Consider the following 18230-nt stretch of genomic DNA (forward strand, 5'->3'; position numbering starts at 1 on the left):
CCAGGTACCCGTGCGGGACTGGGCGAGGTGACAGGAGAATTGCCTCGCCTGCGCGGTATTCTTGCACTTGTGTTGTGGGACGAATGCCTCTGAGTAACGGACCTGATCTGTAGTGCGCGCACCTAAGCTTGACCATGACCGCAAGTCTCTTTGGCAGAGCGCCACCCCCTGTCTTCCTGCCACGATGAAGACAACGCGGCTGCGCACAAGAGCCAGCCGCTCGCCTTTGGCGTGGCCTAGAACGAGTGGATACGAAAACCCTGAGAAATACCACGCGCGGGGGGTAGAGGCGACATCCTCCGGGAATACGAGGCAGAGGCACCGACAACAGCGGTTGGCGAAAGGGCAGCCTCAAGACGGAAAGACAAATGAAGCGGAAAGCGTTGCGGTACGACGCAGAAGGAGTCCAGACGGGTCGGCAACGAGGAGGGAAAAAAAGGGGGAGAGAGCCTCTGTGTGGGGGGGGGGGGAGGGGGGGTTCAGTGGAGAACACAAGCAGCTGAAATGAAAGAACCAAACGAAGCGCACAGCTGAGAAACGAAGAGTGAGAAGGAAAGTAGAGCAACGCGAAGACACACGCACGGAGAGAGGAAGGGGCGGGGAAGGGGCAGCCGAACGAACAAGAGGAAACAGCAAAGAGACAAGCGCGCGAGGCAGAGAAAAGGAATGGCATAGATCAAGGCAGAGAGTTAAGGGGAGCCAAACAACTCCCCTTTGCTGCGCCCTCCTCTTTTTTGTGGGTGTGGGTGGTTTTCTTCGCTTTGTTGAAGCCGAACACAACTACCACAGCCCCCCCCTCCCTATACTAGACAGCCGTCGTCGAAAGACCTCCACAGGTGTGTTATGAGCTGTTCACCCACCACACCTCGGCCCCTACCCTCGCCGTAGGCGAGGGCAAAGAGAGGAATCGCTAAATGTGGACGCGCATTTACACATCTGCACGCCCGCAAGGGCAGAAGCTGTGCAGAGCATGAGCTGATATGGTATGGATGACCAAAAGAGAAGAACGTGACGAGGGGGTAGGGTAGGGAGGGAGGAGAGATGAGGAAGACTTTTGAAAAGACACGGTGGATGACTTAGAATGGGAATAGGACTAAAGTTACCTAAAGGAAAATGGGCGTGAGGGCGCACTCACCGATATATGCATAGACATACACACTTGGGCAGCACAAGCATGCGTCTCCTCCGCACTTCACCCTTCCCTATACCACCACCATCTTCCCTATCCTTCATAGTCAGCCTCAGCACCCTAGCCCTTCGGTTCAAATTTGTGAAATGCAATACTCGACCCAATCACGAGCGCTGAGCCAAGCACAAAGGCCAAGCTGGGCTCGTACCCCTCGAGGGCGGAGCTCATCATCCCGCTAATGATCACGGCGATGCCGTTCGCGAAGCCCTTCAAGATGTTGTCCGCGTACTTTACAACGACGGCAACCAGCAGACCGCCAAGCGCGTGGATGGAGACCAGCACCCATGTCAAGGGTTCATCGTAGCGCTGCCAAAAGTAAAACGATCGCACGGGGCAGTGGGCCTTGGTGCCGCCAATCGCGCTTATCCCCATGACAGGTGTGGAGAATATGTTCCAGTGCACGCGTTGCCCGCACTGAGCGCTCGCATACCAGTTCGGAAAGACGCCGAGGATCATCATAGAAGCAAACGCGAGCGGGATGCCAAAGAGCGAGAGTTGGATGTTTCGCATCGACAAGGTAGGACTCGTCGTCTTAACAACCTTCTCAAAGTACACGCCAGCGTAGCTGGACGACAAGCCAGACAACGTACACGCGGTAATTCCGATCAGCGCATTGCTTGACGGCTCGTTGCTCTTGTCGGCGTGCAGCTCCTTAGCACCGCTAAGGTCAGGGGCCTTCGTGGAGTACGGGGCGTGTGGAGCATCCGTAGGACGCATTCCTATACCAGCCGCCGATGCCCCGAGCTGCGCAACGAGCACCCCAGCAGTCAGCACGACGAGCGACAGCCACTGCATCAGCGATAGTTTGCGGTCCAACAGCCAAACGGAAAAGATGGCAGTGGATAGTAGCTTTGTCTGCGACCAGACTTGGAAGGACACGGCGTCGAGGTTTGAGAGCCCTATAAAGATCAAGAAGTTCTGCATAGTAAACAGGAAGCTTGGTAGAAGCAGCTTCAGCGTGTCGCGCTTGCACACCGAAGTGGACAGCATGGAGCAGTAGAGGGAGCAGAGGGCGTGAAGGCGCCTGTACAGCACGCAGAAACCATGACTGCGCAACGCTGAAAGGGCATCGGCGCTGCTGCGCCATTTATCAGAGACACACGCTCGTGTGCCCGCCAAAGCCGACGAGTGGCGCGGTTGAGCCAAAGACGTTGACTGAAGCAAGCGTCGCACCTGACTCACAAACCATGCTGCGCCGCAGAAAGCGGTGCGACGACCATACGCGCTCGTCATCTTCACTACTCTCGATGCGTTGTGGCTGGTACCGAGATCGCCTGCCACGTGACAGGCGCTTTCTACAGCGGCGTCACCCACCGCCATAGCCTCCAGAAGCATCGCTGAGGAGATGTGCGCATCCGATGTCTCTTTACCGAGATATGACAGAGCCTCTATACCCTCTGACTGAGAGGCACTGTGCTCCACGTTGCGAACCCTACCACCCCGGGTTACCGGCACACAGACCTCAAACCCCACCACTTGATGGGCGGTGTTGCTGATACGATCTGTCGAGGCGACATCATGCTGGTGTGTTTTGTACACATCATCGAGCCCGTAGATGACCAGGCACACGATCATCTTGAGAATCTCCTGGTTCATGACTAAGGTAGAGGTGTGGTAGTTGTGCACCGCATCAACGTTCGCGCGTGAGAAGCGGGTCATCACAACGAGCAGGCTGTTTTGCACCACGAGCACGATAAGGCTAATCATCGCCATTGAGCTGATACCGCAGATGAGAGCCATTTTCACGTCTCACCAATGACTCACTTCCTTGTCTATTAGGGAGTGGAAAGAAGCTCTTCACGTGTGCTCCCACTACGAAGCCCTTTGTTTCGGTAAAATCCTTTAAGCGGAACAACAGAGAGCTTCGGAGACCATCCAGTGGTGAGAAATTATGACGTACGGTGTGTCCTTCGCCACTACTCTTGCTGGGCAGTTGTTTGAGCGGAAGTCTGATGGTGTCACCCAGCAGCAGGGGAGGGCCTTGGGCGAGGAAATGGAGACACTCACGGGCAGGACTTCCTCCTCGTCAGCTTCTCCTAGACGGTATAAGCTCGACAACGACGAGTACCTAAAAACAACGCACAGGCCAACATCTGCTCGCGCAGAGCCTAGAGAGAAACAAATGAGGAGAGAGGCGGGAGGATTCACGGGGACAACAATGCGCCTCATCAATAGACCGGGGCATGAAAACAACGATATGGTCGAATGCCGGATTCGAAAACGAGCGCCGATAATCGAGACTCACAGCCACCAACGCAGAATGGGACACTGGAGAGGAGGGAAGAGCCGAAAGGTGTGGGAGAGAGAAGGGCAGAGCAGGTACTCCCCACCCACTCCCTGTCAGACTGCTAACCGAACTCCTCACCGGAGCCTGAATGAATGCAAACACAAACACACATGCATGCGCTATGCGAACTGTGCGGTGCTCTGTCTTTTTGTGTTCGCCTTTTTCTGCCTTCCTTTCTTCCTCACTCCTACTCCTCACCATCATGATACCAACAGAGAGAGAGAGGGGAAGACAGTGCGATCAGGTCCAACGCACCACGAGAATGGGGGGAAGAAGAAGAGAAACAGAACAGACGGAAGAGGAGTGAGAGAAGAGCAGTGGGCAAGTGAACACGAGCCTTCCCCTTCTACAAGAAAGAAAAGCGGAGAAGCACAGAAAAAAGGGTCTCCATGTCTCGATTTGCTGCCGTAAAGTAGGAACTGAACCTCACTCAATCCCCTACCTTCCCACAGGCCCACCGCCCGGCGCAAAGCAGCCGTGGACGCACGCGTTACAGCAATGCGCCAACTCAGTCACCGGAGCACGACCCCGGCCTCAAAGTCCACCCGCCCCCGCTCCGCAGGTCGCCGCCCCGCAGCCGCTCCCGTCACGCCGGCCGCTACCTGGCGCACCCCTCGCGGTGGCAGCACGGCATCCCCGCCAGTAGACAGCCAGGGAGGGCTGCGATGCGTCCGAGTCGCGCGGGCACTCCTCTCATGGGGATGGCACAAGCGCGTTCGCCGCCCACGACACGGCTACAGGCGTCAGCAGCGACGCACCGCCCTGGCCTCCTCCCGTCGTAGGCACTTGCCCCCGTCACCACCAGAGGTCCTTCGGCATTGGCAGGGGCAGGGGCAGGGAGGGCTGCCTGGCTCCCCCTCACACACAGCGCGGGGGGCACTGGGCCCTCGGATGCCACGCGCCGAGGTGTCCACTGCCATTAGAGGAATACAACAAAGAAAATGATTTCTTCCTCAGGGTGCCACGCTGCCACGGTCAAGTCAATAAATATGCGCGTACAACTGTGCCTCACCCACACCTCTGCAGCACCACAGCTAAGCCCTGGTCGTCTAGGACGAACCGCCCGGTCGTCGAATGGGGCCATGCGTCTAACTGCCTCGTCTTACACGTCGATGGGGAGAAGGCAGCAGGAAAAACAAAGACCGGGAGACAAGTGCAGAGAGAGGACAGCTGAGATAACCGGAGGCGGCGAACACACACACACACACCAAGAGGGAGAGAAAGGGGAAAAGAAGAAGCGATGAGTTCTCTCCGCTCCGTTCTTACCTCGAGCTCTGTAATGTTGGCGATCCACCTGCCACTACGTCGTTGATGACGTCGGCGTAGATGGCTTCGTCTCCCAAGGCATGTACTCCCGCACATACCCGTTTGGGTTGCTGTTCTCGATCTTGCGTAGCTTGCTCGTCCGGTCCTCGATGTAAAACTGCGAAGACGGGTAGGCCACCGTCGGGACATGCTTGGGGTTCCGCTCCATCGGGCCCCGCTTGTGCGCCATGAAGTCACGTGTCTTCGCGAGCTCCTCAGCGGCAAGCTTCGCCGCAATATTTGCGCGCGCGATTGGAGTGTCGTTCGTCTTGGGGCGATGCGTGTCGAGTGTGTTCTTCACCCCGGCTACGGTGGCCGCCACAGAGGCAGCGGAGGGCCGCTTTGTTACGCAGTGGTGCATCTCCACAAGGGATGGGTTGTGGGTCGAGATCACTTTCACCTCATGCGTGGCGGGACCGATCATCTGAAACTTGCTGTGGTGTTCAGGCGTTGTGAAGTTAGCGTAGCACTTCCCCTTGCCGGGGGCGTGTCGGACCTCGCGGCACATGACCCACTCTGGATTGAGGTGAGCAGCCGCCTTGCTAGTGGGGAACAGGTCGCCATGGCCGCTACACAGGAGAAAGCAGCGCCGCAGCATTTTTGCCTGTTTGATCGTATGCTGGACTGTATCGGAGCAATACTACGCCAAACGACGGCTATGCAGTCAGAGCGAGGGCAAAAACCAAAGCAGCGGAAGACAACGTGACGTGCATACACGATAAAAAAAAAACACGCTAACAAGAGCTGCAGTGACAGCGCGGTAAGATCAGAGCAAAACAGACGAGAGGCGCGACGTGCACCGTTGTGCCTTCGCTCAGTGCGGCAGCAAGGAGTCAGAGAAGAAGCGCCTAGTATGAAGGTACGTGCATCCACCTAAGAATGTGCAACTTTCTGCGAGTGTGGAGGAGGGAGGAGGGGGGAGGCGGCGTATCTGCACAAGTTGGCCTCTGCGCACAGAGGTGACTACACCTTCAATCGAATATACAAAAGAGACAGAGAAAAATAAAAACAAGGAAATCGCAAGAGTATCTGCTGGAGGTGCAGCGAAGCAGCGGAGTCGCACAACGGCGACTACGATCACTAACCCACAGAGAAAGTGAAAAGTGTCACTGCGGTGACGACTGTGGTAAGACAGAGAGGCAAGAGAGAGAGAGAGGCAAGAGGAAATGCTGACATCGTCGTGAAAGTACAACAGTACCCACACGCTCCCGCATCCCGTAGTGGAAGCGAGAAGGCAACAAAACCGAAACCTCGGCAGTGCAGCGGATACCCCACTCTCCTTTCTTGTCCCCCTTGATGAGCAGCGATGGGTCCCTACTCAGGCAGAGAAGACCACAGCACAGCCGTCGTTATCCTTGTCGTACGTGACGTGCGGTGCGTACATGAACGAAATGAGAACCTGAAGGACGAAGTCAGCACACACACACACACAGAGAGAGAGAGATGTAGAAGTATCGATAAAAGCGGCAGAAGGGCGGTGAGCAGTCAGAGCAGCAACACAACACGGACCGCGGCTACTTGCGCATGGCATTCGTGCCCTCATCCACGGCGTTTCCGAGGGCGTGCGGGTCGATCTTGTCACGGCAGTCCACGTAGTACCGCCTCCGCATTCCAAACTGACCCTTGACGAAGCCGTTCTCTGGCAGCGGCTCTGGGCAATTCGGCTCGTGCGTCGCAAAGTACTCGTGCACCTCTCGCTGACGCCTTTGGTACTTGGCCTCCATCTCCTCTGTGTGGGGGCTGATCAGGTAGCGCTTGCGCTTCTTCTCTATATCTTTCTTGGGGACCGGCGGTCCACCCTGGACAAAGGGGCGCATTGGCATGAAGAGTGCCAGCACTGGCGCGGAGGGAGGAGAGGACAGCGACACCAAGATGTTCACGGGGGCAGCATGGCACCTAAGCGCACACACCAAGCGCCGCATCTGCATTGACGTCCCCTTCACTGTTCGCCCGGCACTGACTTTTATGAAACTCTTCGCCTATCCGTAGGGTGGAGAAGGCGCAGCGCAGATTTTCCGCTTTAACACCTGAGGGGAAAGCAGAGTGCAATCAAAGATGACTGCTATGTGCTCTGCGTCTGGCAAGCCTGCCTTCAACGTCGGCAACTCCTCGCCTGATCGCCTACCTGAAAAGAAGCAGTGAGATCCAATAATGGCCTCCCCATGCACGTGTGATTGGGCGAGAGAAACCCGTTCGCGTGAATGTGGATAGCTGAGCCAAAAGTTCAACATCTATGAAGCAAAGCACAACACAGAGAAGGTAGAAACGATGAGTGGCGGTCCAGATTTTGGTCGTCTCCTTGTACAAGTAGTACAGCGCTCTCCGGCAGCATCGTCAGCACGTCAACGTAGACGACATATGATAGCGCTCACTTGTTTAGCTCTTGTTTTTTCTCCATTCGTCCATTTCACTTCCATAAAACACACGAGTCGAGCCCCACTCTGCGCCCGGGAGTGCCACAGGCCCACCGCCTGGCGCAAAGCAGCCGTGGACGCACGCGTTACGGCAATGCGCCGACTCAGTCACCGGAGCACGACCCCAGCCTCAAAGTCCACCCGCCCCCGCTCCGCAGGTCGCCGCCCCGCAGCCGCTCCCGTCACGCCGGCCGCTACCTGGCGCACCCCTCGCGGTGGCAGCACGGCATCCCCGCCAGTAGACAGCCAGGGAGGGCTGCGATGCGTCCGAGTCGCGCGGGCACTCCTCTCATGGGGATGGCACAAGCGCGTTCGCCGCCCACGACACGGCTACAGGCGTCAGCAGCGACGCACCGCCCTGGCCTCCTCCCGTCGTAGGCACTTGCCCCCGTCACCACCAGAGGTCCTTCGGCATTGGCAGGGGCAGGGGCAGGGAGGGCTGCCTGGCTCCCCCTCGCACACAGCGCGGGGGGCACTGGGCCCTCGGATGCCACGCGCCGAGGTGTCCACTGCCATTAGGGGACTTGTTCTTGTGTAGACTTCACATCAACACGGCTGTCAGGGACGTTGGAGTAGGTAGAGAACCGACGAAAAGGGCCGCGAGCACTCATTCGAAGGGCTGCAAGGGCCAATCCGTACACCGCAAGCATCTTGGGTCTGCTCAATCCAGGGCTTCCTGCCTCCCCACCGAAGTTGCGCGGGTGGCACAGGAAAACAAAACGCGTACAGCATCAGCAGTTGAAAAAAGGCCTCGTCCTCCACCATTCTCACAAACGCCAAGTGGCGTGGCAACACAGTCGATTCCCGTACCATCTTTCACATCCGTTCGCTTCCCCCAATACCCTCTTCACCCTGAAGGGGTGACAGAGACGTCGCCGTCGTTCAGCATGCGCCGCATCGGCCGCACGCGCGGGCGCACATGACGAGAGGAGGCAGGGGCGGGAGGCTCAATATTTGTACACATTCGAAGTGTCCGCAGGGGTGCACGTCGGTCCGCTCGTCGTTCAGGAAAGGGTTCTCATCACAGCGCTCCACGCAGCAGCAGCGGTGGCAGGCCGCCTCTGCCGCTCTCGTCGGCCAAAACGCACAGACGCCACAGAGGCGTCACAGCACCCACACACACATACGAGGAGAGTCAATACTCTATGCAATCGCTTTGGATCGTTCTCTGTGGCTTTGGGGAAGTGAGTAGAGCGTCAGTGGAAGTGGCAGACGCAATTGTGGCCGGTGATAGTCGCCAACAGAAGGATTAATTGAAGTGGAGTGGAGTGTTGAGGTGGCAGGCTGAAAGGGGGCATCGTGCTGAGTCGTATAGGTGTTCAAGATGAACAACTGTGGACGGAGCAGCGCTTCTGCCTCCTCCTGCGGAAAGAAAAGCCTTTCCATGGCGGCGAATATGGTGTTGAGGCAATGAAAGTCAGAGAGAGCACATATGACCTTGGGCATTTGCAGGTGTGTGTGGGTCAGTGGGTGCTGAGGGGTCCATGTGGGGGCGCGTTAGCGAGGAGCGTTGTCTGGGGTGGGCGCGCCTATTTCTTTGCGGAGGTGCATCAAGCTTTAGACGTGGGTCCTACGTGCAGACTCCAGCACAACCGCGCTTGTCACGAGACGGGCGCAGAAGATCGATGTTGTCATCCCAAACCGCGTTAGGGGGTGGGTATGCAAAGCGTATCAGAGGGGGAATGCACACACCTTGTTGAGTCCCAGTGGGCGTAGGTTCTACTTGTGTTGTCTCTATTTCGTTGGCGTTCTTTCAGGTTCTCCTGGGGGAGGGAGGCAGTATTAGCAGTATGAATGGCAGTAGCAGTAATAGCGGGTATCAGCGGTAGAGCTGCAGAGAGTAGGTCGGCGGGGAGAGTGCGCGAGAGAAAAGGGGGGAGAGACATGTGCTTCCAACGGTCATAGCCCGTGCCGACACGCACGCTGAGTGCACGATGCGGCCGACAGCTTTAGTCACGCACAGGCTTGCTGTCTCCCTTTTGTGTCTCTACTCTCCTTCACTACAGCCCTCCTCCCCCTGCGCCCTTCTCGGCTCCTCAGTGATATTGTTCCTTCGTGCCCGTCGCCTTGTAGACCAAGTTGGCAGCGTTCACGTATACGTCAGTACGCCGCACATGCAATACGCAAAGTCCCAAGTCGAGGACAGCCACCGCGCCATCCGATTGTGCCGCGGCTCCTGGCGGGGCTGAGTTTTCGATGTGTTGCTCTCCACCGCCATCTTGGTCTGAGGTTGCCTCAGCTCTTAAAGGAGAGTCAATGCAATACTCGGAGGCCGCCGATGACTTCAGAAAGGGAAACACGCGGGACATGTGCATCTGTGGCCCTGTGGGCTGAGCACTTGTAGGCAGCGTGTTGTCCTGCATCGTGGGTCGAGGCAGGTATCGCAGCCACGGTCGCCACTGAGTATTGAATTGGTCTTTTTCCTCCGCTATCAAGGCACCTATCACGTCCAGCGGAGGGGACGGCGATGCAGACGATAGTGTCGGCGACACGCCATCCGCGTTTGACGGTCTCAGCGAGGCACCGTCGGCGCAGCCTTGAAAACCCCCTGAGCACACCGATTTCTCATTTTGAACAAGCAGTTCGGCGCTGTTCAGCTGGCACCGCGCTGGTGGCCCGTCGTGTGCCCCGACATCCCCCCCTTTTCGCATGGCTTCCTTGCAGGCTGCCGAGATGGAGAGGACGCACGCTACGCTCAGCTGTCGTGCCTGCAGAGGCTTTCCGCTCGAGGTGACACAGGTGGCGATGGAAGAGGCAGGACAGACAGCCGTCACAGCCCCAGTGTCGCCAGGTGTTTTGCGGGGCTGAGAGGCCTCGCTGAGGCGGTAGTTGCGTCCAAGTAGGAGGCGGCGATCCACAGCTGACCGGTCATGAAGAGGGCAGAGATGCGTATCTGAACAGTCCTCCGGTGCATTCGCTAGAGCCTGTGTGTCGTTCAGAAATAAAGTGGGGCCCCCGTGACTAACGCGCGTCTCATCCCGCGTACCGGACTCGTCGTACTCGTACACCTCCACGCCGTATGGTAAGCATGATAACGTCGATGATGACCGCTGCACCCCTTGAGCGGATGAACTGACGTACCTAATGCTCGTCCCATGATCTCGCGTAGATGCTGCCGCGCCACAGCTAGCGGTGCATCTCCTTTGTGTCTCTTGCTTGACTGCGAACTCGCCACGTGAGCTTTCGCTGTCATGCTCTGCGCGTGTCACACAATGATCCTCACGGTCTGGTGCTGCCTCCTCAGCCCCCTCCTCATCGGTCTCTGCGTTCCCTCCACTCTCGTCACCGTCGCCATCCGCTGCAGCGCTGCGTAGGCGGGGTGTCAAGGAAGGCATGACAGCGGCCTCTGCTGGCGTGATGAGTGCGGTGCGAAGAAGAGCATCGTAGTCCGTGCGTGACCATACCGCAATGGCTTCTGACGAAGCAGTGCTATCCTCACTGCCGCCGCTGTCAAGGGTGATGGGGAAGTTGCTCACGTGGCGGTGATGTGCCGGTCCTCCGCATTGCAGCATCAGTCGCACACATGTTCGCACAACTGCTGCCACTGTAGGGTGGCAGAAGGCTGGCACGGCATTCTCCTTCGCGTCAGCATCACTGTGGGTTGTCTCGATCTCGCCGCCACTGTCGTCACCACCGCTGGCTTTATTGCCCTTGTCCGTCGTCGAGACCGTTGTCGGGGGTGCGGCTTCTTCTGATAGAAACGTATTGGCATCGTAGAAGTTGCTCAGTTGCTCCCACCAGGCAGGAGGTGAGGATGGGGGTGCCAAAGGGCCTTTTTCGTCGTCGAATGGGCCTTCCCAGGCAGTCGCTCGGTGCGTTATTCGCCGCAGTAACTCCAATGCAGCCTTGACTTCAAGGTAAAAGAGCACCGCACGGTCGGCCAACGAGGTCGGTGGCGACGCACCTGTAGCCGTCCCAGATGCTTCAACGTGGTCCGACACGTCCTGCAGAGAGAAGAAAGTGTTCACCGTCGCAGTGGCTGTATCAGGCACAAGGAACCACTGCAGCTCCAACCCCAGAGCATCGGTGGGCGCCCAGCGGTGCCTTTGCACGCCCTGCTCGTCACGCCTCACTAATCGATGGGGGCGGCGCAGCACAGGTGCAACAGGTGCCAGTCGAAGCACGTAAACTTGTGGCGGCAAAGTTGTCCTCTTCTGCGTCACCTCTACGGGCGGCGAGGGCTCTGACGTCGACCCAGGCGTGTCTTGAGACGGGCATGCCGCGGCAGCTGCACTATCGGAGGCGTTTATCGGAGGCAGCGGAACACGACACTCTTCCTGAAGAAACAATAGGATTCGTGCGACCTCCTCCGTAGTCCCGATGCGCTCCGCGTCGCGCTCGTGCCCCCGCCCCACTGACGCTGCGTGCTTGCCTTTGCAAATCCTTTTCGCTGCCCATCGTTGCTGCTCACTTTGAAGCACCTCACGCCGCCACCAGTGGGGGGCGTCATGTAGGAAAAACCCTGTCCACCACTCCTGCTGCGGCACCGACACACTTGCAACGGGCGGCTGCGGCACCGACGGTAGGTGCTGTGCGGTCGCTCTAGACGAAGCAACAGTAGTTCTGGGGGCGGCTGCCTGCGCCGCTGGCGTTGTTCCGCTACACAGCCGGCGCTGAGGGGCATCTGCAAGAGAGTCGGGCATTGTGTAGCAGCTGTGCAACGCATTAGGTAACTGCCACGACACCGGGCCCATGCCCGGGGCAGCCATCGGCGCCGATGCAGATGAAGCGCCTACGTGAAGTCGGGGCGGACTGCAAGTCGGGGATAGACGGATCCACCCCACCTGCTGTGAGAGAGCAGCAAAGAAGAACGGGTCACTCTCGCTCTGAGGTGTAGCGCCCTGCATCACTTTCACACCGCAGTCCTGCGCAGGTGGTGGTTGCGCTGTCCGGGAAGGGCAAAGAAACAGCTTAGTTGACCTCGACGTTGGTGGAGAGCGAGAGGACACGCGGAAGCCCCTGGCGGCGGCGTCGTAATCGCGCAAGTCCAACGGCGAACCAGTGAAAAGGTCGTAGTTGGGGTACCTCACAGGCACTGGCGCGTGCAGGCTCGAAGAGGGAGCGCGCGAGTGGTCGCGGGCACCGCGAGCTGCATCGAGCAGAGGTAGTACTGGTTTCACATCTGTGTCACCAATGCTCGGTGGAGTAGAGATCCCTGCTCGCATCTCTGTACCAGCACGAGCTAGCATCGCAGATTTTACACTAGGGCTGCTGAGAAGCCATACCTTTCGCAAGCGCAACAACCACTGGCTACAGGGTATTGCCGGGGGCTTCCGTGCGCCACCCGCGAGTGCCACCGGTGCTCTGGCTGCAGCTGCTGCTGCTTCTACTGCCTCGTCTCCCACTTGTGTACAGTGGTTGGTGCGCCTCCAGACTACATGCGGGCTGCTGGAAGGCCCGCACCATGAGGCGGCCGGCGCGGCAGTGGCCCCTGGAAGGTCACATAGAGTACCGATCCCTGCATTGCCGTCGTCGTGCTCCCGAAAAAGAGGCGTCAAGACGCCACGAGAGCTGCCGGCATGATACCAGCAGCTCGGCAGCCAGAACCGCGGATGTGAAGAGCCCTGGGCATTCAAGTCCGTTCGGAGTGCGGCTAACCGACCTGCGGCGCCACTGTCGCAAGTGTCACTCCGCATAGCAGGCGTGCCGCACATGGTGGTGTTCCTGCTCGCTGCTGATCGTACTGCGTCAGCAGTAGCAACAACCGCATGGACATCACAGCCCCCCATCAGTGCGCCGAGGAGCCGCTCCTCCATCTCCGCCACCTGCACATCTGTTTCCTCCACCCAGCACCGCCCGTTCCAGATGAGATGCGCCAGCGGTGATATGCACCACCGCAATCTTCCAAATAACGGCAGTGGTGAGGGCCGCGGTGACGCTGGCAAGACGCGGTTTAGCGCTTGCCGAAGTGCACGCTGCAAGGCAGCGGTGCCAGCCGTCTGCATCAATGGGGTGCGCTCCGCGTACACCTCCACCGGCATACGATGTACAGCTGTGCGCGGCGGAAGCCAGGCGGGGGTGTTTGAGCGCTGTTGGTCGTACATCCCGCTAGCTCGATGGGTGACACAGGGCTCAGTGAGGGAAGAGAATGTCGTACCCGCACTGCACGCCTTCTCAGCAACAAGAGCTACAAGCGGCACCCGCTGACCAAGTTTCACGACAGCAAACGAGCACAGTGCAAGCGCCGACGCCTCCGCACAGGCCTGTGGTTTTCTGTACTCACTGAAAAGCTGCCACACCGTCCTGTCAGTGTGGTCGCCAGCGTCAGTGGTGGTACTCGAAGAGGTGGCTGCGTTCTTTTTGTCCTCGCCTTCTGCCTCGGACTGTGCGGGGGAAAACTTCATGGTGGCAATGGAAAGGGTGCGGCGATGCTCTGCTGCCCCACTACCTACGCGCGCTGTCACTGGAGAAGCGCTCGACGGCCTGCTATGCTCGCCGCCATTTCCCTTGATGCCAGAAGCCGCCAGCGTCTCCTGCCGCGCCATCTCATCATGAGCAGACAACACGGCGTTTCGCAGCGTGAGAGTGAGGCCTGCGCCTGCTGCCCACGGCAGAGTAGCAACGTCGTACAGTAGCAGCAGCGCGGCACCGCTACCATCACCTTCACTGCCCCAGTCTGTAATGCGAGCGCTCCCCACGGACACCGTCGCGCTTCCTCCTCGTGCTGCTGCTGGACTCGTGGTGCACCCGTGGTCCGAGACAGAAAGCAGATCGCGTTGGTAGAAATATCGAGGAGGCAGCAGGCGCGCGCGGTGACCGTAGAAGGCAGTCACCAAGGGTAAAGGCGGGTAGGCCGCCTGCAAGGCTGATTGGATCGACCAGCTACAGAATGTGCCTTCTTCACCACAGGCTGTACCATTGTTGTCGTCCTTGGGAAAGGTCCTCGGCTGGGCAAGTACTTCGCCTTTCGGATGTCTTTTCACGCAGCTCTCCGAGCTAGGCAGCGCTACGGCGCCGGAAGCGCGAATGGTGGCAGCGGCCGTTGCCACAGGAGTGACAAAGAGTCCCCCATGTGGAAAGGCGCCGATGTGAATCCGTCCGCCTGCGCCACGGTTCAGCGTGGAAGAAATACGCATCCCCGAAAAGGGTGAGGGAGGAAAATAGGAAGGTGTCTGTGCGTCTGTGCATCTGTGTGTGTGATACACTGTGAGAGTTGAAAAGACGTGGCTCAACTTACACGAGCTGCAAGAATTAAAGCTACTGAAGAAGAGGAGGAAACACACGCACACAGACGCACCTCCCCACCTCTCTTTATTTGTACCAGCGCGCGCTCGTCGGCGCCGGAGAGACGTTGGAAGAGGAAAAACGCCGCTGTTACTGCCTGCGTGGGTGTGTTCGTGTCGCTGCACTCGCTGTTGGGGTAACACCGCAAACGTGGAGAGCCGCTGTTACCTCTTTCTCCTTCATGATATGCGTCGGAGTGATGTGCAGGGGATGAGTTGCACAAGGGTGTGGGAGAGACATGGAAGAGAAGGTTGGGGGAGGAAAGAAGCAGCCGGGTTAGAGTACACCAACACGCATGCACGGAGACACTCCATTGCGACATCGGCTACCCCTCGTTGAGGACAAGCAGTCAAACGACGTGGATAGAGAGAACGAGGGAGGTACCCGCGTGTAGAGGTGGCGTTGCGAGCCACAGATAAGTAGTACGGCCACATGAATCGTCTCTCTCCGGTTGCCAGGACCTAAAGCGCGACTTCTTTGCCATTCAAGAGGCTTAGAAGAGCACAGTTGGGAGGTGAGCACGTGCACATCGGACTTGGGGGAATGAGCATTCCTGTGCTTTCGCTTTCTTGTCTGCTGTTGTTGCGTACTTCTTGACTGCGGCAGCTTCTGCTTCAACACCGTTGTCTATGCAGGGATTAGGAAGCACACTCGAAGGCGACGAGAAACGAAATATGAAAAAGGGGGCATCAATACGCGGTGCGAGATGGTGGGGGGTGATTGTGCATTAAAGACGTCACCATAGACACTTGTGCGCGTGGGTGACTCACAGGCATACGACCTCAAGTAGAGGTCTCTGCCAAGCTCAAAGACTTGCAAACTAGCAGTGGAAGTGTACTTGTTTGCGCGAGTGCTCAGTTCGAGCATCGGTGGAGCGGAACCGATCCAGTACACACACATACAAAACAGATGCGCACGCACGCACGCAGTCAAGAATGAACCCGATTGCAATAGGAGTACGGACAGAGGGAGAGGTGCAGGTGGTGGGCGGGTGAGACATTCCTCCATGCACTGACAACAGCTGCATTTCGAGCATCACACACACACACACACACACCCTCTCCTGCAACACACATCCGCCTCCTCTCACTCTTCTCCATCATCACCCGCGTGTCTCCTTTCCCCTCCCTTTTGGGTATTGGGCGTTTCAGCTACGTGAGCTGCCAAATCGGGAGGAAAAGAACAGGCAGCGGGAGGCAACGGACTTCACCGCGTTTGTTTTGGGTCTGCCATGTCGTTGCCGCTTCGGCCTCCCCCCACCCTACCCCCAAGCTTGGTAGGAGGGAGAGAGGGAGAGAGATCGTGTTGCAGAAAGGCGCATGGGCGCTGCAGGTTTTTCGTTTTTCACGAAGAGGAGGCCCGTAAGAAGAAAAGGCGAGGAAGGCGGGTGAGGAAAGGAGAAAAAAAAGAGGAAAGGAGAAAAAAAAGAGGAAAGGGGGAGAGGAACGAAGATAGCGAAGATGAAAGCCAGGGAACCATCACAGCAAAGGACAGTAGCAAAGGGGGGGGATTACGTATATCCCCTCATCCCCTCATCCTCCCTTCCCCTCCCCACCACACCCCACACCTCACACCAAAAGGCGACCCCTCAGACCAGTGCACCGCTCCTACACGCAGAGAGAGAGCGCACGGGAGCGACTTACAGACGTCTCCCCTCCCTCTCTCTCTGTGCGTAGGAGCGGTGCACTGGCGCGTCTCCACGAAAACAAACTAAAAAAAAAAAACAAAGAGGGAGGAAAAAAGGAGAGAGCACGCGCCGGTGACAGGGGCAGCGAACGAGAAACGAGAGGTCAAGAATGCCAACACGGGGTAGAAGTAGAAGCAATAGGCAGGGTTAAGGCAACAAGGGAAAAACATATATATATATATATATATAAACAGACGACATTAGGTCAAAGCATCAACCCACGCAAGCTTCATGCTTACAGATGTGCAGAGGTGCCTGTATGTATGCACACACCTCTGCACCTCTAGTGAAAGAGGAGTGCCTACCCCGGTGTAGAACGGGAGAGAGGGAGAGAAACACAAGGGAAAGAAAAAAAAAAGAAAAGAGGGGCGGTGGTAGTGGTGCACCCCCAACACGCACGCTGCAAAGATAAAAACTAAAGCAGGAAATCAAGCCGCGGGCATAACCAAAGCAAAATCAGGAGTTTTACTTCGCTTGCAAGTCTCAACCAAATGGCGCAAAGGGGAAAAAAAAATGTCTCTGGAATGGGGAGAAGAGGGCGGAGTGGGGAGGGGGGGGGGCGGGGGAAGCGGCGGGGGTAAAGAAAAACACCAAACCAGAGGAAAGCGCAAGATGTTCAGTAAGGAGGATAAAGGAGAGAACATGGACAGGAGAGCGGGGAGAGAGAAAGGAAAAACATTTAGCGAAAAGGAGAGAGACTCAGCAGAGGGATGAAACAGGACAGGGGTCGGTAGTAGCGGTAGTGGTGATCGCGGCTACTTATCTAGGCGTGCAATCCCCTTCGTCCCCCCATCTCTGTTCTTCCCTCCTACCTTCGCGCCCACAGTACTGCCGCAGAGAGCGCACTTGAAACAACCACACATCGTGTTTCCGTCTTCCAACATCTCCACCCCACCCCGAGCAAGTCAGCACGCACACGCATGTACGACCACAGCCCATCCATGCCTCTGCTGGACTGCAGCTCTGTCCTCGTCGTCTGGAACGAACCGTCTGCCGCGGACTCCGGCCACGCGCCTAGCGGGCCCGTCTCACCCTGACTCATTCCTCCCCCGCAGACGTGGGGCGCGATCGGCGCCAGACGGACTCGGGTGGGCTGCGCGCCTCGGCACAGGGGGGTAGCGTCCAGGGTCCTGCTCGAGGACGGAAGCGGTGGCACCTGTCGGGAAGGCTAGTAGAGGGTGCACCAGGTGCACAGCGGAGGTGAGCAGGGAGGAAGCCGGCCAGCTGCAGGCCACGCCCCTCGGACACCCTGCACCCCGCCTGTGGGCCATGCCTCTCCCTCAGTCGCCTCAAGCCGCGGCGTCCCAGAAGGTGGTGTGGAGACTCTCCGCAGTGGTGCCTGGAGGGCGCGATGGTGCGACGCGGGGTGTCCTCGCCGTGCGTCCGGCACCCGTGCCTCACCGGCACACTCGGCCGGGTGTAGGCGATGCCGCACATTCCGCACGCACGCACGCTGTGGTGGATCGGTATGCATCTCTGTGCGCCTTATTTGGATGTGGTACACCATGACAGCTGTGCTCGACAGCGCGTGTGCACGGTGCTCGCAATTTGAGATTTGGGGTCCTGTTCTAGGAGAACCTTCTTGTCTGGTGAGGGGTTCACGCTGTCCTCATTTTCCATTTCCCTCGACGCCACAAGTGGCGTGTCTGGATGGCTTGCCTGGATGTGCCGTGACACGTAAAACGTTGCCAGGGGTGTGCGAGCAGGGGCACTTCACCTTGTAAATCCCCGCACCTTTGGCAGCAGTGGGTGGGTCAGGAGGAAAGGGACCCGTGAAAAAGTACGTGCCTGCACAGAGACTATGGCCCTCCAGAGGTGTTGAGTCGTTCGCGAGATTCGTCTTGAGCTAACACAGTCGCGATCATCACTGCACGTCTCTCTAGTACTGCACCAGCCCAGACCTGCTCGCTGAGACCATTAGTCCGCAGCCGCAGCCGAGGGCACGCTGCAGGCTGCTTGGCCTCTTCACAAAGGCTGCGCACGGGGGGTGATACCGTACGCACTGAGATGCCCGGCATCCCCAGAGAACAGCAAACCCAAGAGACCAAACAAGAGAAACAAAAAAAAAAACAAAACGAACACGAAACGTAACTACTAATAATTAACTACGTACGTACTAAAAGT

At 58.0% G+C, this 18230-nt stretch overlaps 4 protein-coding genes across 4 annotated transcripts, besides 3 other annotated features; all 4 read right to left on the reverse strand.

The window, feature by feature from the left end:
- Window positions 1-1249: 1249 nt before the first annotated feature.
- On the reverse strand, window positions 1250-2929 carry LPG5B (UDP-galactose transporter; the record flags this gene model as incomplete). Its single annotated transcript, XM_010699571.1, has 1 exon — window positions 1250-2929. One exon carries the CDS (start codon window positions 2927-2929, stop codon window positions 1250-1252), a length of 1680 nt encoding a protein of 559 aa, XP_010697873.1.
- Window positions 2930-3865: 936 nt separating this feature from the next.
- Window positions 3866-4585: a repeat region.
- Window positions 4586-4776: 191 nt separating this feature from the next.
- Window positions 4777-5379, reverse strand: LPMP_180400 (hypothetical protein; the record flags this gene model as incomplete). Its single annotated transcript, XM_010699572.1, has 1 exon — window positions 4777-5379. One exon carries the CDS (start codon window positions 5377-5379, stop codon window positions 4777-4779), a length of 603 nt encoding a protein of 200 aa, XP_010697874.1.
- Window positions 5380-6295: 916 nt separating this feature from the next.
- On the reverse strand, window positions 6296-6709 carry LPMP_180410 (hypothetical protein; the record flags this gene model as incomplete). Its single annotated transcript, XM_010699573.1, has 1 exon — window positions 6296-6709. One exon carries the CDS (start codon window positions 6707-6709, stop codon window positions 6296-6298), a length of 414 nt encoding a protein of 137 aa, XP_010697875.1.
- A 455-nt stretch (window positions 6710-7164) lies between these two features.
- Window positions 7165-7716: a repeat region.
- Window positions 7717-9231: 1515 nt separating this feature from the next.
- LPMP_180420 (hypothetical protein) lies at window positions 9232-14271 on the reverse strand (the record flags this gene model as incomplete). Its single annotated transcript, XM_010699574.1, has 1 exon — window positions 9232-14271. The coding sequence occupies one exon, from the start codon at window positions 14269-14271 to the stop codon at window positions 9232-9234; it is 5040 nt and encodes a 1679-aa protein (XP_010697876.1).
- Window positions 14272-16986: 2715 nt separating this feature from the next.
- Window positions 16987-18074: a repeat region.
- Between the last annotated feature and the right edge of the window lie 156 nt (window positions 18075-18230).

The sequence above is a fragment of the Leishmania panamensis genome (genome assembly GCF_000755165.1).
Source record: "Leishmania panamensis strain MHOM/PA/94/PSC-1 chromosome 18 sequence".
Lineage (NCBI taxonomy): Eukaryota > Euglenozoa > Kinetoplastea > Trypanosomatida > Trypanosomatidae > Leishmania > Leishmania panamensis.